At 35.7% G+C, this 23,150-nt stretch overlaps 1 protein-coding gene across 1 annotated transcript in view; it reads right to left on the reverse strand.

The window, feature by feature from the left end:
* Window positions 1-23,150, reverse strand: part of LOC107558982 (carbonic anhydrase-related protein 10-like) — a gene marked incomplete at its 3' end in the record, with an annotated part of 186,046 nt that overhangs the window by 92,057 nt on the left and 70,839 nt on the right. Inside the window, exon 3 of the mRNA XM_016242693.1 lies at window positions 7,600-7,742. Within this exon, the coding sequence (XP_016098179.1) occupies window positions 7,600-7,742 (143 nt within the window). The remainder of the gene's footprint in view (window positions 1-7,599; window positions 7,743-23,150) is intronic.

The raw sequence follows: 23,150 nt of genomic DNA on the forward strand, positions 1-23,150 counted from the left end.
ATAAAAAAACAAATGTCCTAATTCCTGTAAATTACTTATACCTATTGTTCCATACAATACAAATAACAAACTAATTAATGTGACAGGCAGACAGAAAATCTTAATAAATGTTTTTTTTTTTTTATTAAAATAAATAATAAAAAAAATAAAATTAAAATGTGTGCCGATACTTGATTCTCGTAATATTGAACTGGGTGCTAAAACAACACACGGCATGTGAAAATAAATAATGCTATTAGTCATAGAATATATTCTTAACTAATTCCTTCTTATCTTCTTATAGAATGTCCAACTAATGAAAGCTGTGGTGTAGTGTATTGCACTGTGTGCTGAGACTTCGTTTTCAAGCAGGCCTCTATGTGTTCTGATCCAATCAGTTATCCTGACAGCTGGCCAGAGGGCTCCTGCCCTTGTGTCAATCAACAGACAAGAGAGGCATCACCATAAGACTCTCCAGCAAGCTAATATAGAGATACATTTTATATCTTGATCTGTTATCATTTGATATCTTTGTCATCTAGTTTTGCTCTTATGATTTGCTAATTAATGTACTCTCTGCATATCAGTGTTACGGTGATATGATCACAGAAGTTACTATAACCTCAGCAAACTCTCTGCCACATCATTAATATTTTCATTACGAGTGGCTGCAGGTGAAGATCATGCATTATGGGGATCGATAACACTTAAGCATCATTACACCAAGCATGATTGCTACTGATTACATACACTCAGATGTCGTAGAGAATATACAATGCTATGAATCTATTTAAGATATGTTTAGATTTAGATCAATAGTACTTATGATGCACTGTGTTTTAACTTAACTAAACATACAATTAATCAGAGGCATGAATTTGATTTGGTAAGTTTAAAATGTCATTATACTCTAACCGGAATATGTTTACATAGATTATTGTGTATGTATTATATTTTTATTATTAGACTATTAGCTTTTTTAAAGAACATTCTAATTATTTATATGCAATCTGAAGAAACATTGAAAACCATATGACTCCATATTATAAAAAACTGCATATGAATTAATTCCCCTAATGGTCCTCAAACTCAGCTGATGTAAATCAACCAATGCTACAATGCTTCGCTTCATTGTTTGCTAATTTCAACTTGAGTTTTATGGAACAATACATCTCTGTATAATTATTATAATATGCATTCAGATAACAAATGCATGGTTTTAATATACAGTCACTTACTGAAATACATTAGTGCTCAGAGTCTGTTTGGGTGGAATACTGCACAGTTCATCCATAGGTATCTGAAATATACACCACTGGCTTATTTACATACGCTTGCACAGTATATCATAAGCCATGCTACAGGTTTCAAAAATGCACTCAAGCAAATAGATCAAAGATATGGTTAGACAATACTCCATATAAAACTAATAGGAATGTCCCTTTAACCACACAGACTTCTGAATTGTCTGCTAACTGTTACAAAACTGGTGTAATGTGTTCATTTTAAATCAGGTTGTTCATTGACCTTATTTGTAGCTAGCGTCAATGTGAACACACTATTCCCTCCACTGACTCACAGCTGAACTGCTCTACCCCACTATCGGTTATGTATGTAATTCTCTTCCATTGTCAGACTGTTAGCAAACATGCAAAACATATGTTACATTCCCCTGCTTATCACATCTGATGGCTAATCTATAGCAGCTCCCATGTCTATTATGAATTGCCAAAGAGCTAGTCAGAAAAAAATACAGCACCAAATGAAAGCAGCTAGCAGATTACGTAGTAAAACTTTGCTACTGCAGTTCTGATGATATTACATTATGTAATATTATCAACACTAGTCCAGTTTCATAACAATAAACATAAAAAATAATAATACTGGGCCAGTTGTGTTCAGCATGCAAAGAAGAAGATTGTGAACTAGGGTAGAGCTATACAGCATAAAAACTTTTTGACAAAATATTCAGTAACTTGATAATTATGTTTTCCACACTGTTATTAACTATGTGAACACAATGAAGAATCATTTAATCATTTATATGCACCAATATATCAAAGCATAAAAACAGCAATATTTATTTACATATTACCTTTTCAAGCATTTATATCAAAAAGGAAACACTGAGTTATAAATCAATTCACTAAAACGACAGTTTGAAAATTAACCAAACTAACCAACCCTAAAGTAGTTTAGGCTCAATTATTTAAATGCAAGATGCTTTTAAAACATCTTAATTGCGAGCACTCTAATGATATGATCTTTAGAAAACTTAATGGCCAAATGAAAAGTGCATTAAAATCATGATATTCTCACCAGCAAAATCATAGTAATATATTGTGAATTTTCAATTTATTGCCATGCCCTATTGTACAATTTAATATTATATTTTTAAAGGGGTGGTTGACTGCGATTTCACTTTTTTAACGTTAGTTAGTGTGTAATGTTGCTGTTTTAGAATAAACGATATCTTCAAAGTTACGACGCTGAAAGTTCAATGCAAACGGAGATATCGTCTTTTAAAATTATGGCAGTTTAATGCCTACAAAAATTGGCTCGTAGGGACTACAACAAGCTACTTCCCAGATTTGTGACGTCACAAACCCAGCAATTTACATAAACCCGCCCCTGGGAACATGCAACAAAGGGGGCGAGGCCATGTTGCGCTGTTTTAGAGAAGAGGAAGAGTTGTTGCCATGCCGTCAAAACTAGGGGTGCCTGCATGAAAAAATATATTCATATATGATATATATTCACAATCAATGTTCTAAAGCAGCTCTTGCGGCTCTTAAAGTGACAGCGGGCTATATTCCTGCTGCCGACTGTGTGCTTAATATTAATCAAACAACAAAAGACACATTCAAAATCACTCACTGCTCTTGACTGAAGGACTTTTGTAGCTTTAATAATAAACCAAGGAAGTTTAAATCTTGCAGTGAAGACTATGCTATTTTATTTTACATTAGGTTATTCAATTTCTCTAGTAAGCACAGTTTGTTTCATTTGTATAGTTTTCATTCTATTGTATTCTTTTGCTTTTTTATTACTGGCATTGCATTCCTTTGCTTCTTTATTACAGCTTAATTATTTAAAAAAAATTTGAGGACCTTTTTTTTAACTAATATTAGTTACTCTGGTATTCTGCTGTGTTATTGAGAATCGTGACATTTCGCTGGTCTCTAAAATGTAGATGTCATAGCAACCTTATTTACAGAAAATATATATTTGAAATATATCACTATCTTTAAATAAACCTTTCATATAAAGTTTTGGTCATATGGCCCACTATCAATCATTTAAATAATCGTGATTACAATATTGACCAAAATAACCGTGATTATGATTTTTGTCATAATCGAGCAGCCCTAACTACATGTCAACTAACTCTCATTAGTGCATTTGAAGACTGTTAGGTTAGGGTTAGTAGAATAAGTTGCCATACTTGCAAAGTTACTTATAGTCAGTAGAACGTCTGTTGAGAGACCATCAAAATAAAGTGTTAGTAGATATTAAGCAGACAGTCTACTAATACTTTAATGACTGCTAGTTGACATGCAGTTGCAAAGTTATTTATAGGTAGTTGAATGTCTAAAGTGGACTATCAAAATAAAACAAAATAAGTATAACCACAAAAAAAAAACACACACACACACACAAAACCATACCAAACAAAAAACAAGCAATTCTATTTTTTTATTATTATTTTATATAAATAACTTTAATTAATACAACTGACTTTTTAAATAAAAAGAAAAACAAGCCAATAAAGTATGCTGTAAAACTGAGATTCAATTGATTTTGCCCAGTAGTTCTTTTTTGGTACAACGAAAACCACAAACCAGAACCACAAAATGATCTGAAGATTTCAATAAAACCCTGCTATCATAATGTTGGAGTAGGATCTAAACTGCACAAACACGAAGGCGCACTCAGAATCTCTGCTGTGGTGGAGCACTCAGGCTTTGATCTGAGAATAGAGGACAGGAGACTGCTGATCCATTTCCTCTTTCCGTGTGACCCATTTTCCTGTGACTCATGCTACAGTGAGATTGCCTCACAACCCCTGGATCCAACAAACATTCCTTCCTGCGGACACAAGTGATTGAATCTAATTATTTCCTAATCCTTTTTTAGCTCCATGTTTATGATTCAAATTTATACACCCACACCGATGGACGAGCCACGGACACTGGCTTAGGTTGCGTATTCTGACTCGGAATGCACGGATCAGGGCTTCGAGCTCGTGCGATCCAGCAGTAATTAAATCCAGGGCCTTGACAAGCAAGAGGCCACGGCGAGACAGACATAATTGCAGTCTTTGAGATATTCATGTGCAAACTGATTTGTATACTGTGACAGCTTAGCAGGTTCAGCCAACACAAACTTGAGTCTAATTAATTTGAATCAGTAATTTGCATAACTAAATCAATTCTCATAATCACAGGGCGTTTCACCCTCAGCAATAAACATCTGTGTCCTTTGTGGTTTATTACATTCACCATGAAAAACATAGCTGAGCTTTATGTACGCATGTGTATGTTGAGGCAAATGCTTTCTCTAATAAATATTTCACATTTGCACTTTGATTCAAAAATATTTGACTCCATATTTTTCCTGGGTTTGCCAACACGAGAGGTTCGCTAAGGAAATGAAACAGTCATGCTTAGTACACGAGTGCAAACATTTGCAACAAACAGTGAAAAGAGATAAAACATTCAGGTACAAAGCCAACATGGAAGTCACATGTGTGACAAATGAAAGCTAGGGGGCCGAATATGTAATAGAACCCCCCCCCCCAACAGTGTGTTCCCACAGATCACTACAGATGTCATCCCATGGCTCCATGTTTCTCGTTCCACCATGTTCCCAGTGTAATTTTACTGATTCAGTGCCGCTAGAGGAGCGTTCTCTCCCTGTGGCAGCAGAACTCCCCATCTGGTCATACATGCATCTTGCATGTTAAATGGTTTCAATCTATTTCTCCCACTGGCCAGATTACAGGAAAAATTACATCACTGATTCTTGAACTCAAATGAACAGAACATTATATCTAACTGACACTGCCATCACCTCTCATTACATAGCTCCACTGAGCAATCAGATATTTTAAACAGATATGATTTTCTTCTGTGGAACAGATATTTTTGAACAACACTAAGGTTCAAACAACATTAGGCCTCGTTGATTTTTATTATATGCACCTAAAAACATACAACCAGGAAACATTTTTGAAATCCAAACCACTTTGACAAAATATTTTCTTAAAGTACCCCTTTAGATTTTAAGTGAATATTCCAATAATTTGACAGCACATTCAAATATAATAGCACTACTACTACTACTACTACTACTAATAATAAAACCCTATAGAAACCCTGGCCTGTTTTAACTCTGTTTTAATCCATTTTCCATGCCCATGTATTTGCTTAAGTATGTAGCCATATGAAGAGCAGAATAATGCACAGTCATCCAATGCTAATTGAAAAACAAACCCCAACAGGGAGATCAAAACACCCCTTGCTTTACATTAAGGTCTTGATCACTCCTGTATAATCAGATGATAATGACCGGCTGACTGTTCATTACCATTACTATCAGTAACAGATTTAAAGTTCCCCTCAAAAACAAGTCATTTAAAAAAAGAAAAACAGAAATATGGTGTTCATTTACATTCATTTATCATGGTCAGTCTCTTTTGTGTGCTGTATGTGAGTGATCTGCACGAGAGTTGTGTTGTCCCTCAGTTCAAACATCGGCCTGTTTAAGCTGACTGATAGCCAAACTGATGCCATCCGTTTATACAGAGAATGTATCTCACACTGTCAACTACCCAAGCTAATGAAATCGCCTGACAAAGCTGACTCAGTGAGTAATCTAATCGTATCGTATCTGTCATTGTTTGTCTCTGGGCGGGATTCTGTCCTGTTTTACCAACGCTGACAAAGGAAGGTGACACAGCGAGACAATGTACTACGCTATGTTCTACAGACCATCGATGCTATGCTAAATGGCATGTGGCCTGATTCGTTTCGGTAATTAGTCCTATCACATATCTGCTGCAACCCAAAGCTAATGACGTTGGGAGAAAATATTTTCATGTGGCATCTTTTCATATTCATGTCTCAAATTCTCCACTTTGCTGATTGGAGACTTCGATAAGGGACACGATACTGTCAACTTCCTCCCTTGTCAGAGCGATTAAATTCATTAAAAGCTCTTCAAGTAATTGCGGCTCATCTACAGCAGAGCAAATATTCAATTAATACAGACAATTTAATAACTGTGATTCCCTCAATCCAAAGCACATAACCTTGATGCATGTCTGCGCTTGATTAATAGGTTTTCTATTCTGAGGTCATTTTAATTTCCTTTAACTATTCATTAGTCCCTTTATCATGCTGTGGAGATAAATGGGTAAACTCCAATCTGACAGAAACTCAAACACATATGGTGTGACTTCAAACACACTCAAACTCTTCATCAAGGACTACAATCTAGCACGATTGAAACCAAAATATCCCTGTGGACAAAAATAAATAAATAAATAAATGTTTATCTACCATGTTCCAGGAAATCAGAGAACAGGGGTTGCTTGGCTATCTGAAACAATCTCTGAAAAGATCAAAACTTTTCAACCCATGCAGTTCAAGTGAGCACAAGAAATTTTCCATGCTGATATTTATCAAGCAAAAATCTAGTAAATAGCTTGAAATGTGCCACTCAAAACAGCAATTAATCTTTGACCTTTTTTTAGTTTAGGACAAACCCCTTTCATGAAATCATGTCCAAGTGAATTGCTATTCTTCTAAATTACAAATAATGAATCCAACTAATTATTTCATGAGACTTGGCATGTCAAGAGTGCTTTGGCCAAATTACCATGCAGGTTTTTTTTTTTTTATCGTTGTTTCTCTGTCTGATTCGCTCTCTAGTCATTGACTGATCTGTATGAGTATGAATCTCTGCCTCTAGTGCCACCACAAATGCACGACCTCAGTTACCCACTGCTGATGTGTTTGAAGAGAGGATTTATTAATATGCAAAACATGCCATCCATTGACAAACAAATTATGGCACTTTTATGTGGTTAGTTGACGCATAACGCACGCAAGTTTTTTTTACAAACAGAATTTATATAAAAACAGACATGTATAATTCAAAGTGTTACTTGCCACTTCTTTGTAAATGCTTGTGAAATTTACTAGCAATTTCTGAGTGAAAACTGTTTCTCCAACATTTTTTTTTTCAGGATGTATCAATAACTAGTTCATTTTAAATATTGCAGTGTGACAAACCATCTCGAATGATATGAGGTCAAAGCTGCATCCATAATAATAATAAAAATGCTGTTTAAAGTGGAGTTTTGCATGACACACTGCAGGGTATCAGCTACTGTAAAAAGCAGTAGTGGAAAATAGTACAATTCAAAGTAAGCACTATAATTTACTTTCCTAACCATTCTGCATCTAGCAAAACCACTGACCTTACACACATTTTTTCACTAAAGTAGCATTTTCAGAGTTGATCAGCACTTTGACACTAGAAACAATGTTTACTTTTCCCAGCTCACCGCACTGACACTGCAGCCATGCAGACATCACATAACACACAGTTTACCTTTCGTCCGCCAGTGTTGAGCCTCAGTGGTGTCAAGAAGGGATCAAATATCATATGGCTCGTCTCAATGTTGACTGGAGACTGTCTCTTCCCCACAGAACACAGATTCCATGCAGAATTTACAAGCCCCCAGAACGATGGCACTGCAACAGGAGAACGTACACAATGATGATTTGCAATACATTCATCAAATGCTCATACTTACTGTAAGAAAAACAGAACATTTGTTCATAATAACTATACTTAGAGTGAATTTATAATAAATAAATAAATGAATGAATGAATGAATGCGTAAGAGCCACAAGTTCCTTACTTGTGGATGTAATAATTATAAAGTTAATATTTCAATTTTTCCAAAAACTTTGAAATTGAAGCTTCTTTTTTTTCTGAAATGTAAAACTGGAGCAGTACAGTTTTGTGTAAAATTTGTGTTTCCTGTTTTATTAATAAACATTCTAAAAAGTACTTGCTGGAATATTGGATGTTAATTTCAACTCACGCTCACATACCACAGATAATAATAACAATAATAATGATGATGATGATGATGATGATGATGATAAAAAGACAATTACGAGCAATAATGAGTAATAAAAAAAGTAACAAAAAGGTACATGCAAATGTGTAATGTAATGCAAATAATGTAAACATTATTTGATGAAAGTATCCAGTTTTTGATACATACGAGTAGAATATAGAAAAGCAATTTTTTTAAATGGTGTGATTTCAAACAATTACAATTTAGGTATCCCCATGTCTCCTGCTTTAAATACATGAAAACATTTCTTACAGCTAAAAGAAATAGCACCATATAAAAGTGAAAATGATTAAGGGATATTAATAGGTCGTAAAGAAATTATATTACTTTGAGGTATTTCAGATAGAGTGTGTTAATATAATTAGCAGCAATCACTGTTTCAACTGTAACATACTGACTTCTATTCATTTTATGATCTAGTCTTTCTTATTATAAGTCTATTAATAGCTACGGCTCACAGCTATGGTTTCAAATGTCTCTTATACCAAAAAAATGGCAGTTGGATTTGTAGCAGTCCATTATGAAGGAAAATGTTACAGCTGCCCCAGGTCTCCCTTTCTCATAACTCTTTGATACTCATAAGAAACTCGGTGCAACAATACCCCTCTATTCTTTTAAATAACTTTATTCAACATCTGAGTTCCAGCAGCCCATGACATTTTCAAGCAATTTAGACGATTTTATACAAAGTGTTCACCTTGGCATTTTCACAGAGTTGTGCTACATGCACCCCCAGCTGACAACCATTACATGAGATGATTGGCAGCCTGCAAAACAGGATTCTTTATTAATAATTTATGAGCAGTCAGCGGTGCGGTTGAGGACCTCCAAGCTTGCATCTTCTATCAAGCAAATTCAGAAAATTCAGAAAAGCGACGACACATAACACAATTCATAATGTCTATCCTACCACAATGACATCAGCACTTCTGCCCTGATTTCAGGCCTCCAAATAAGTAAAGACTATTCATAAATCATTGTTCCCATTGTCCTGATGCTGAGAGAAGCAGGTGGTCTCCACACCATATTTTTCATGTTGTGAGTCGCCATCATTTGAGCCTGCATTTTCCCCGAACAAGTACCACCTGCTGTTTGCTGTCATGTGAGCATTCAACAATTCTCCTTGAGAAAAGAACTTGACAAAGTAGCAGCGTGTACACACACTTTCGTACACGAAAAACAAACACAAACCCAGACACACGCACACAAGGCGTGTACTCTCTTTGACCCCCTATTGCTATGATAAGAAGGCCTGAATATTGTTTGGGGACAATGCTTGATAAACAAAAGTGTGGCTCAACTGAGGTCAGAACTGAGTAGCTTTGTGATTAATAAAAGTACAGCTGGTTGGTGTGGTCATCGCTTCAGCGGTCTTAATTTAAAAATAACAGCCGGCTGCAATTCCACTCTCATTTCCTGGTATAAAAACTATTTCTGCATTGGATGGTGCTGTGTAGAGAATGAAAATAGATTGGAAAAAAAAAAAACGTTGAGTCATCTCTTATTTTGGAAAACGTTAAATTAGGTTGTAATGTCCTCCAAGATGCAGGCAGAAAAATGGGAAATAATTCAGATCCTTCTACATCAGTCACTGAAATGACAGGAAATCTATAACCAGAATGAGGCAGCAGTGTATGGAATCGATCTGCTAAACACAGGTGACATGTCATAAATGGTACATACTTATTACCTATTGGTAGCTCTAAAAGAACAACCACAGTCAACAGCTTTTCACCTTTGGAAATAAAATAATCCACGTATACAAAATCAAGCTGAATCTTTACTTTAGATATGCTGCGTGTTAAAGACTTAAAATATATTAATCGGAATTACATAGAGTTTCCTTTTGAACCCTTATATCGGTTAACATATTACTGGAAGGGAATAAGATTTTCAGGGATTAATAACTTATTTTAGTCTGTTCCTCACACAAATCTATCGTATATCTTCAGAAGACTCATAATATAGTGTACTAATTTGTACGGATGGCTTTTATAACACTTTCTGGTGTTTTTGCAGCCTTTTTGAGAAAAAAAAAAAAAAACTCTAATTTTTGTTCCATGGAAAATGATCCAAATACTGCATGGCTTTGGAATGACATGAAAGTGAGTAAACATTTTTGAATGCATGGTTTAATTGCTTATCTCGCAATGTGACTGGACACATCAGAGCTGGTCTTTAAAAAGACAGAAGAGGTTGTTCTGTTTAATGATCTGCATAAACTCACTTAAAATTCAAACATCCGCTTTAGAGCAAGGGTGCAAGCTTTTTATCTTTTAAGGCTCCGGGACACTGGCAGGAAAAATAACAATTAAAATGCCTGAAACGTGTGTATATAATAAGCATATATAGATCCATCTCAGTTCTATATCATCTCACACAACTCCATGAGGAATCTTTTTAAACAGCATGCTGGACACGTGTTGGCCACTTTTTCTTCACTGAGGAAACAAACAAACCAGTAATAAAATTGTATATGTAATATATTTTAAATATGAATTATATATATATATATATATATATATATATATATATATATATTTTTTTTTTTTTTTCCTTTTTTTTTTTTTTACGTACCTCAGTTCGGGGGTCACGGTTCGATACGATTTCGGTATCAGGGAAAAAAATCTACTATGCTTGGTTTCTTTTCATTTATTTTGAACAGACAGTAGTACAAATTACAATTTTTTTTCCACCTAGATGTGAAAATACTAAATATTATTATGTTTTATATATATATATATTTTTTTTTTTTTTTTTCACATTTCTCTTTTCATATATTTTAAATATGAAAGGAGAAAGGTTAAAAGATTTCAGTCATTACATTAATCATCCTCATAAAACATATTTTTCTGTTTGTACGTTTGCACATACAATCTAAGCACCGGAAAGGTTTTGTTAATTATATCAAATCAAGGTCATTCACAATGTTACTCACTGACAGAGAACTCCATCTATTCTTATGATCACAAGGGTTGGATCTTGTTCTTTGACATAAAAAAAAATTAAGAAGAAAAGAACAGCACTTGCAGAATAATTATTGCCTTCCCCTTTGTAACAGCTAAAGCCGGTGTTCTGGCCACCCTCAAGGTTTACTACAGTTCAGGGTCGAGTGAAGGCACGCACTAAGAAGACACTTGCACCAATTAAGATGCCTATTAATTACTTCCATTCCAGATCTTGCCACAAAATCATAGAGCCTCTGCCCAAAGACTGCAGGAGAGTAGCTATGCATTTACCATTCAAATGAAAGAAGCAAAATAATTTCTTGAAAGAGGGGGAAAGGAACATGTGTGGAAAAGCAGTGAGTTTTTAAAACACACGATGTATCCAGATATAACCCTGGGTATCTTGGAAAAACATCAAAAACTACCGTCTGTTTTGCTGAAGCATATAATGATACTGCAGGAAAACAAACAGATTGGCAATAAATACATAAAAGGAAAGATGGGAAAATATCTTAACAACACTGATACTAAAAACTTGGAAGTTGCATTCAAATGTGTAACCTCTTCAATCCTAAATCTTGGAGGTGGCAGTGAAACTTCACAACAGGACTACATCATGGGGGAGGGTTAATTTCTTTCCTCCACATATGGCGAAACTGAAAGAAATGAAAACCCTTGGCTATCAGCTTTATATCGCTAAGCAGTAAACAAGAAACAAGAGAAAAGCCTGGAAAAGGTAACATTAATAATAAGAAGAAATGTTTCTTAAGAACCAAATCAGCATGTTAGAATGATCTGGCATCACAAGAATAAATAATATATTATTTGTAAAATTGTATTAATATAGAGATACGTTGTTTTTTTTTAATTTTGAAAGCATTTTTTTTCAGTTAACTGACAAAGTATTTAAAAAATGTATTTATTTTACAAAAATCGTGAATTATTAATTCATATTAAGTTTTGGAGGAAAGTTTTTTTTTTTAATTATTAATAAGCAGTGATGTAGATGTGGTAATATATTTTTCTCAAAAATAGTTACTATGCTAAACTAAGAATTTTTCTAAATTATGATATTTGCACAGTTGTTTGAACCTGGCATTTTGTACTTTAAAAAAATTTATTTTACTTCAGAAATTAAAAAACATGCTCACCACAGAAGAGGTGTATTCAAATCATTGAATCAATGTATCAATCAAGTCATCTATGAATTGCATTATTAAAAAAATAATAAGGTCATCGACCCATTACAATAAGGTATAAGGTCATCGACCCATATTGCATTTTAAAGTAATTTTGCAACTAGTAAGCCTACCGCAATTTTGCAACAAATTTTTCCACACAAATTGGAAAGGACAGCTGTTTTGCGCTTGGAAAGTCAGAATGTCTTCTGAGTAATTCAGCTCTCTGTCCATTAATTGGTGCAGTTCATCAAAGTAGTGCTTTATCAGGTGTAGCATTAGAACAAACAGGAGTATCAACCCTCGTGTAATGATTAGTGGCTGAGACCTCGAATCATTCACAAGCATTGCCTCTAGGTAAACAGTTCCAGAGGTAAAGGGGCATCAGGCTGGACAAGTGTGCAGTAGGCGTGTTTAAATGGCACAGGACAGATGAACCTCTTTGGACGTGTCCTCTAACACCAGCATAATCTCAGCACCCTGGGCGGATGGGCCTCATTAGGCCAGACCATCCCAAGAACAATAAACATGTCAATCAAGTTAACTCCTCCTGTCATTTGTTAATGGCCAGGGATATCTGACCTGGCGGCAAAGAGGGCTTCTCAGAGCAGAATACAAATGAGAATAAAACTGCCATGGTGCAGCCAGCACAGAGGAACTGTGGTCACCACAAACTCTGTGGTTTCTCCATAGGCTGCACACATATGCTGGCTCCTCTGCCACGGAAACATCAACAGCAAAACACTCAACAGGACCTTCTCCTTTCACTTGCTAATTGTCGCCCGCCTGTTTAGGAAGCTTCACATCTCTGAGGAGTCCTTCAGTGTTGGCCTCCACAGGATACGCCGAAGAGCAGCTTTATTCTTGACCACTTCTGAGCTGACAATTACCCCACAGAACAAAATGAAATGCTACAGGAAGGATTTCAAATGAAGCACTGTTGATATTTTTATACAGACTACTGGATGCAGAGTGGCATATTTAACACTTTGTCCACCATTTACAAGTTTTTTTAACGCTTCCCCACCATTGATGAGTTATTCTAACAATCTGTGTTTTCACTGTTATACAGTAGGGGGCGCTGTTACAAATCGTCTGAAATAATACAGCATTTCCAGATCCAAAAACATGCGAAGATGATGATCTGCTTAAACCAGAAGATTAGTTGCGCTCTTGGCCACATCGGAGCATGTGCAAGTGACAGTGCAAGACTGTCCCAGGTCTGAAAAATGTCAAAGCTCACTGCCCTTAACGCACACTAAATACACACTATCTCTAATACCACTTTGGAGCGTATCCCATCATTTAGGTTCAGGTAATCAAGAAAACCTTTTAAAAGTAATCCCGTTCTGATTACTTTATTTCAAAAGTAATTAGTAATTAGTTACATTACCAGTTACGTTACTTTTTTCTCCATTACATTTATGAAATCCTAGCATACACGCTCCTGATAAATATTTGTTATTAAAGCATCAACATTCACAGAACACTATTTTTAACTAAAGCTGTCTGCATGGTTTGGCATGGCAGAATGCCAGCAAAGAGCTGCATTTATAATCTCTAAAAGACATCTCAGTTCATCGCAATCTCACAAATCTCTGTTATAACACAATAAATATATGCATAATGAATCTTTCATAAAGTCTACAATTCGTGTGTTATAATGAGAGGATTCATGAGTAGGCAAATTTCAGCACTGCATTGCTCAATGCTGCAAACACGTGTTATAGCCTAAATAGAAACTGCATACGCTTGCACCTGCTAATCGTTTATATTTTATATTAGTTCATGTTGCTTTTGTGAAAACCAATTTAGATGAATAACAATTTATTTGTTTTAGATATTTTATGTTTAAATATTTCTATTTTGCGGGAGTCTCGTGAATCATTTTATTCTCCCGCATCCCGCACACACACACACGAGTGTCTACCCGCCCGCACGAGCACTTGCCCAACTTGTCCCCCGCCACACTCTGTTGCGTCGGGTCTCGCGGGAGCAGGTCTCTAATCCACTGGCACTTGACTCGACAGTGCGTGTGCTACATCCTTTTTACAATCTCTAGATTATAAAACACTGCATTCTGTCAGCAATGTAAGTAAGTGTATTTTGTAGAACATTTGCAACTGCTTTTTATCACTTAATTAGAAGCACAACAATTAAAGTGTATCTAAATGTAGATGTTCATTTTGAAGTGCAAACTATTTAAATGTACAAAATGTGTAAATAAAGCTCCTTAAAAACTGCTTACATTTTTACAACATTCTGTTGTAAGTGTGTCCCATTGCATAATCACAAGTTCTACACAAGGTGTATTCCATTTGTACTCAGAAGTTGGAAATTCTGAGTTCCCAGTATAGGAATTTTTAACTGAAATGCCCTCTCATGTCAGAATTCTGACATGGAAAATCATAACAAACCCGATTTCAGAATCCAATATGGCTGCTCAGTTCATTAACAGAAGTGAACAGCAGTAATACAGTTTACTAGCATTTCTGTTTTTCTGTCTAAATAAACTAACTGGTGCACACAGTACTATCCAACCCCTACCGTGGACATGATACTTTGGCGCTATCTGTGCAAAACACAGCTTTTTAATGTGTTTTTTGTCGACTATTATTGCTAACAATGGACGAATCCATCTTTTTTTTCCCCAACTTATGTACTTTTTTGGTCAGCTCGGGTGTGACGTCATGCAGCTCTGACACTGACTTAGTATAAATAGCACTGACTCATGTAAAAAGCATGCAAAATGTGTCTGGCATGACGTATGGAACATCTCTGCAGGTTAGAAACTGAAACATGGGGATAATATCTGAATAAATGTGTGGAGGACAAAATTACTAGCAGACTGTTTGGTGTGTAAACACTCATTTGAACAGGCAGTCCTGAGGCTAGCCTTCTCCTCAACTGAACCACTACACACAATTTCTCTTTTTTCTCGGTCCCTGTCCTGTTTTCTCCATCACTTACGCTCTCTTTGGCTGTCCGTTAACGATGTAAGGCATGTCAGAGTGTGGATTTAGCCTAAACCTCTCATTCAATCTGAAAATAATCTCCAAGTCATCCTGCTGTTATCTTGGCCATGCTTGTCAGCAGAGAGGATTCCTGTGTCACTGAGATCTAAATTGTGCTCATTACATGCGTTTATAAAAAAAAAAAAAAAAAACCGAGGCATAACGATTTGTAGCTAAAAACACAAAAACCCATGTATTTGTATTTTAGTTTATATTCAGTAGGCAATAATGTGGGATGGGGCTTGATTTTGTTCATCAAGATTTGATTGGATCACACAAGCCATGATATTATTGATTAATGATTTTGATTTACTTTTTTTTTTCTTTCAAAGAAGTCTCTTATTCTGCAATATTATTTTCTAATTTTAATATATAAAAAAAAAAGAAAAGGAAGAAGGGAGGTTACATAACCAGCAATAGACATAGGTGTCAAAAGCAAAAGAAAGGGATATATATATATATATATATATATACACATACACTCATTTGATAGATACCTACCCATCATTCTTGATTCTCTGTATTCTTCATTGATAAGATCCATTTTTAAAGGGGAAAAAACTCCACCTTCAACATCTAACCCATCAACTATAATGGAACAATTTGACTATGACAAAGAGAGGAAAGGTGCAGCCTGACACTGCTGGAAACACTGTGTTATTGAGCACTCTGGCCGAGCACCGGGGGGGGAAATATTAATCAGGTCTTAACGACAAGGACAATTCTGGGCTTCATGCTGCAGCGCTGGGAGACTGACAGATGTGCAGATTTGAGTTCTAAGAGCAATTCCAATAGCAGCTACAGTAAATGCATTTGGAGCCAATGTCTGATACCTACACATCACCAGACCTTGTCAGCTGCATAAATGGATTGAAGTTGGACTTTATCTGTAAAAATTAAATGAAAATATGACAAAAAAAAGTCAGATATGTGGCCACATATGGTTGTAATTTCTGTTAAGTGCTTAACCTTGCTCTGCACATAGTTTGTCCAGTTTATGATGGGGGTATTTACATGTATTTTACTTCATACATGTTGATTGCACTGCATGCACATTACATTTACACTTGACCACATAAATGTCTTTGCAAAACTGATATAAATCTGATTTAGTATTCTTGCTAACAAATACATTTATTTTGAAGCTTATTGTAAAGTGTTATTATAATCATGTATAATTTAATATTGCAATAGTTATAGTTCACCCAATACAACATTTCATGGCCATGTATAATAAATGCTGTAAAAAGTTCATGATACAGAATAAATATACTGATGTTGAACCATAATGTAACATTTAATTGTTATTAAATACAAATACATTTTCCAATATTTTTATATTTAATTCCAATATTTCAATGAATAATTTCAATGTTATATCTAATATTCCAATATCTAATCCAATTATTTCATGGCCATGTATTTGTTTATAATAAATGCTGTAAAAAAAGATATATATATACTTTATTCAAATGTTTGTTCACGATAACCATTGCAATAAATAATTGAATAGAATAAACCTTAAAATGTAAAGTGTTACCATAATATAAATTCAATACTGTAATATTGTTGCAGTCTCATAAATTCAATACTGCAATGTTGCAGTCTCAATGGCTAGTCATCATTTAATTACCGAGATTAACAGTCAGTTAATCATTATTGCAAAACAAGTAGAAAAGGCTGAAATGTGATCAACAACCAGATTCCACAATAGACCTTAACGGAATTTCTCATTTGTGCTAACAGCTCAACTTTATCTCATTATTGACCATTGTCTATCAAAATTCTAATTGGTGCACTTTGATTGCTTGATGGTGCCAAGTATAGGTCCACGTGCCAGACAGCAGCTATAACTGTGAAACACATGCAGCTGAGATGTCGATGTGTTTCTTATGTATCACTTGAATTATTCATCCATTGCCATTCGGACTGACTCGCTATGATGAGAAGTGGGTGAGGCATGGCTCAAGGTTGCCTGCTAGTTTCCTTTGTATGCGTGTCCAAGGTATCACTTTTAGAGCCTCTCTGTTTTTGTGCATTGTATTGGATGCTAGAGGGTTGCCTGAGGCTGCTTTCAGCAGGATCTATGTGCTAGGAATATGCAGCGGGGCGTAAGTACAATGCTTATATTCACGGAGGCTCTAATGCATCGACATGCATGCTGAACTTGATTAATATTTGAGTATGTTTAAACCAGCAGGAGAATGAGAAGGCCATTTAATGAAAAGCAGTCTCTTGATGTACCTCCAACCCTGAAAGTTGTCTGTGGCGGTTGTAAGAAGAGAGTAGTGTCTTTCAAAGGTGAATCGCGCTGATAAATGACTCACTTCGAAATGGATTACGGTCATATGTGGAGCCTTTTACGGTTTAGTTTATCTATCTGGCCCGACTGCTCTGAGAAAACAAGTGGCAGAGGCATAAAAACTCCATCTGACGCATGCGAATCAAAGAGCCTACGAACTCCGCGATCACTGCGTAAGAACGGAACATCTTTTTAAGCCTCCCCTCTAATCATGCAGATCTAAATAAAACTTAAACGAATGACCTTATGAACACTAAAAAGAAGGACTTCAATCAGCCGCACGACCTCTGCCATATATGTCACGATTCAAATCCATATGACACCGTGCGATTTAAGAACACTGCATATTTTGTAAGGAAAACAGCTGTGTGCGAGAGAAAACGCTGGTTTAATGCCTTGATTAGAATACTGATTATGTGCCTCAGCCATGAATCCTTTAAGCTTAGAAGCAATAAACAAGCATGTGGTATCTGAAAGGATTTCAGAGGCGGCTCAACTGCATCCCAAGCCCTTTGTACTTTTCACAGACACTGTTTTACAGTGGCATAACAATTAATAAAGAGAGCAAAAGCAAGAGAAAGGCAGCGCAATGAAGAAATCAATTCCCTTGGGTCACACTGTCCATCCTCCCCGTTTCGCCCCGTTCCAAGTGACCGAATGACCTGCTGTTCAAAGATGAAATGAAGATGCATGGCCATATGAATGAGACAATGCATAAATGGGTAAGTGGGCAAATTAAATGCCTTGATGAGTCATCTGCAATACATCATTTGCTCTTAAATCCTGAAACTCCATTAGCTGCAGCTCCTTAATCAAATAATTCAATAGACTCCACTGCTTTGTTTTCTTTTGCTCTCATTAATTGCAGTGAAAAAGAATGACACCGTGCCAAATGAGCAGGGCGTGACAGAGGACACAACAATGCTTCTCACATTCAGCGGGCTTTAAAAGATGAAAGGGCGATAATAATGTTTACCTTCGTGGCTGAATAAAAGCATTCCGGCAATGGCGGAGGTTGTGCCTGGCTGCCAGGACTAATCAAACGCAGACATCTTTCACATCTCTAATTTAATCTGATGGTGGGTTATGGGTTATGATGGACGGAGGTGTACTAGCAACCATTATACATTTAAGAAATGTTTACATATTGTATTTTCCTATTTTTGGAGAAATACATTAGGCCGTATAAAAAGACTGGTGTAAGACTAAGCAGAAGCTTCCGCCAACTGGTTGCACTGGCAGTGAGCTCAGTGAGTAGCAGTAATCCTAATATAGCTAGCACCTATATCTACCTTCGGCAAATCAGTTAGGGTGGGCATTACATCACCAATTCATGATTATTTTGATATTCATCAAAAATCTACAGATAATCATCACAAGTTACTATAAAGATGCTTATGTTAATTAATTTGACAGAATTTGCTTGGTTTGTAGTATTCAATTAAAAGAACTATCTGATACAAGCAAAGCTATGTGTCATTGTTTCAGAGGTTTCTTCAGTCTGCAACAGACGTGAGGCATCAGTAGGCTCTCTAACTCCCTTAATTTGGGCGTGTACTAAATTGTAGTCTTACTTGAAGAGTTTATTTGACTTTCAAAACATAAAACGTTCAAAAAGACACAAAAACATTCTGAACCTAATCTGCACATAGCTATACTTGACAAATCCAGCAATTTGTGGATGACTGACATGCACGAGAGAGAAGTTATGTCACTATGTATTGTATGATAATTGCTGAGAAGCTGATTCTGTGAGTGAGGAAAATAGTTTGTGGTGTCTGGGTTTGAAATGTGGGCTAAAGGACTAGTAAACATACTGGCAATGAAGCTGTTTATCAACAATTACAAACCCAGGCCATTTGCCAAAGTATGGACTTGAAATAAAGGAAGTGCATTCATGGCCAGATATCAAATGCAATTTATGACCACTTATTATTTCATGATTTGTAATCCACCTTAATTTAAATGTAAGAGTGGGTGCGGCCATTTGAAACATGAATGTACAAGCCTTCCAATGTCATTTGCTTCAAGTTCCCAAAGGAGACATTTGTTATCATTTTATTTTAAGTTATTAAAATAACCATAAACACACTGGTTTGTAGTGCAAACAGAATAATTTAGTTATTCTTCTAGTTATTTATAGTGGCTAATGAATCGGAAGTCTCGCACATTCAAAGAAAATAGCTTACTTCCACATTGAAAGCAGGGTGGATATGTGCAAATTAACATTAGAGAGGTGGAAATATTCAGAATAGTTTATATTCAAATAAAATATAAATCAAATGTGATGGGGTTTTTTTTTCAATACTTTGATGTGATTTTATTTTTTATTTTTTTATTTATAAATGAAGAGAATTGTATTTTGCTACTTACAAAAAACAAAGTGGCTGTATTATCTTTTTATATTTAATTTACATTTTCACAAAGTTATATAACAAATCATTTTACTGTTTGTTAAATCTACATTGTAAAAATTTATTTTTCCAGAAAAAGAGACTATAAATGATGTAGTAAAATCCTTTTATTTACAGGCAAATGTATAATCAAAAATGATAAATAATCGCATATGTAATTTTTTATTTTTTTTTTGCTATTAAAAGTTATGAATTATCATATAATTTACAGTAACCATATGAAAGTTCCTACGTGACACAACACATATGATTATATGTTATATAAATAGTTTAGTATAATTTTTATTATCAGTAATGCACATTAGGATGCTTTATGTTACAATGAATGTTATTCACTTGAGTGTTTATTGCATTAGTGTTGTGTGCTACCCTGATGGTGTTTTGTCATTGTGTGTATGACCATGTGCACATCTACAGTAGATACGAGTAGTGGCCATGCTTTATGGTCAGGCCATCTGTATCATACCATGGTGGTTATCAGCATATTTTAAGGTAAAGGCTGATTTTTGTTGTTCATGTTGACATTTTTTCACTTGATGAAATATACGGTTATAAGCTGTAAAAAATACAAGCATCAATGTGCTCTTGTAATAACTGAAACAGTGTCACCAACAGTGTTGGGCTAGTTACTAGAATGTAATATATTACTCATTACTAGTTACTCATTTCAAAAGTAATATTGTTACTTTACTTATTACTTTCTGGCAACAGTAATTAGTTACACTACTAGTTACATTACTTTTTCTTACACCCCACAGAAGTTGTAACTGTGTATCTTCCACATAAAACTCTAGTGATCGATAGTGACATTCAAGTAGAAGTGTTGTATTAATCTCATTAATTGTCATGTGTAGCTTGAGGCTAATTGTAATTTATCCGTTACCCATATACGATTATATTTTATTATGTATTTTATCAAATCACATAAGTTTGTAAGAAACTTTAATTTTCCAAAAAAAAAAAAAAATTATAGTAATATAATGTACCACATGCTGATCAGAGGGATGTGGGTGGGATGTAATGCCAGAGTAAAGTAAAGCCACAACTTGCACAATAGTGCTCAGATCATATTTTTTACTGACAAAATCAATATAATGCAATATTTATATCTGCTGAAAGTAAGCTTTTCCATATTCCAAGCTTGCCTGCTGCACTGGGGACATCACATGCATGTGCGAGTCGTGAAAATTATGAAAATAAATCTAGGAATTATTTGATTGTTGGATTTTAAATCAGCGGGGTTGAGGCATCAAAAGTAACTAAGTAACTAAGCTGTTTTATGGATGGTAACTGTAATATTATTACTGACTAATATTATTATTAATTAACAGTTAATAATATTAACTGTAATATTATTATTAACTAGTTACACTACTAGTTACTGCAAAAAGTAATATTATTACAGTAACTAAGTTACTAGTTACTGCCCAACACTGGTCACCAAGCCAAATTTAAGGCATTCCCCCTAACTTTAACAGGATATTTTTGTATCTTGCACATTGAGAACTTCAGAAACAATGCAAAAGACATGCAACACAGACATAACATGCATGTGCACAACATGTGTAAGTGATGTGATGGCTGCAACTGAGCAATTTCAGGGCTGATTTCAGAGGGGCTGATATGAAAAGGGCCAGAGCACTGGGGACTGATGCATTAAAGGGGTCATATGACATTGCTAAAAAAGAACATTATGTTGTGTATTTGGTGTAATACAATGTGTTTATGCGGTTTAAGGTTAAAAAAACACATTATTTTCCATGTAATGAACATTATTGTTTCTCCTCTATGCCCTGCCTTTCTGAAACGCGTCAATTTTTTACAAAGCTCATAGTTCTAAAAAAGCGAGGTGTGCTCTGATTGGCCAGCTATCCAGTGTGTTATGATTGGCCGAATACCTCAAGCGTGTGACGGAAATGTTACACCCCTTTACGTACTGTGATGCTGTCTCCCAGCAGGATGAGACTCAGTCCAGCTGCTCTGCTCGTACACATCCCATCATCGGTTCTCTTTCAGCAGTTCAGTCAATGTACTGTTAGGAGTAACTGAATAACTCGGGATATTGGTTTATTTACAAAACCAATAAAACCCATTACAAACGAGGCATTTGTTGCATCCAGTGGGGACATAATTATGGATTTATGGATTATATACTGTCTTTTTACACGTTGCGTTGCATCGCCCCGCGCAAACATAAAACCCTGTCTGCATTTGTGATCGTGTGATCGGCAAATAACAAGCCTACACTACACTGCTCAAAACTCACGTTTTAATCATCATTGGCAAATTATTTAAATATAAAAAAACGTACTTACAGGCTGTGAGTCAGAAGCACCAGACTGTCCTTGCAAAGTTGGAACTGCCCAACTTTATAGAAACAGCCTTTGTGCCACAGACGCATTAGGCTACTGGTTCAGGAAACAGTTCTCATCCATCCTCCATAACCACTGATTTCTAATCGTGTCCTTTTTTTGGAAGGCCAAACAAAGTAGTTTCGCTTTCACAACGAAACACACAGCAACTCCACAACATGGCAGCGGCGGCAACAGCGAGAATAAAAGTTATGCCTTCTTTCTTTGCGTGAACATTTGGGTGGCGTTATGCAAATCTTCCCACATCGTGATGTAGACATGTAGGGGCATGTTAGAACTAGCTGTTTTAGGTAGGCGTGGTTGACTCTTAAACTTTTATAAAGAATATCTCTTTGGATTTGAGTCTTTGCAAGTTTACAGATCTTCTTTATGCACCAAGAGCTTGCAACGCTCCAAAGAGAAAGGAAAAATTTAAATTGCATCATATGACCCCTTTAAAGGGGGTCTGTGGTGTGCTGTGATTGGCCAGCTATTCAGTGCGTTGTGATTGGCTGAATACCTCAAGTGTGAGATGGGAATGTTACGCCCCTCACATACTGTTGATGCCGTGTCTGGCCGGAGCGACGAGACAACATTAAAACCCATTACAAATGAGGCATTTGTTGCATCCAGTGGGGACATAATTACTGATTATAATGACTTATACTGTCTTTTTACGCGTTGCGTTGCATTGAATCGCGCCTCGTAAACATAAAACCCTGTCTGCATTTGTGATCGGAGAAATGACAAACAACAAGTGCTACTCTACTGCCCAAAACTCGCGTTTGAATCATCAGTGGCAAATC

This window comes from Sinocyclocheilus grahami, unplaced genomic scaffold (assembly GCF_001515645.1).
Source record: "Sinocyclocheilus grahami isolate Dianchi unplaced genomic scaffold, SAMN03320097.WGS_v1.1 scaffold670.1, whole genome shotgun sequence".
Classification (NCBI taxonomy): domain Eukaryota; kingdom Metazoa; phylum Chordata; class Actinopteri; order Cypriniformes; family Cyprinidae; genus Sinocyclocheilus; species Sinocyclocheilus grahami.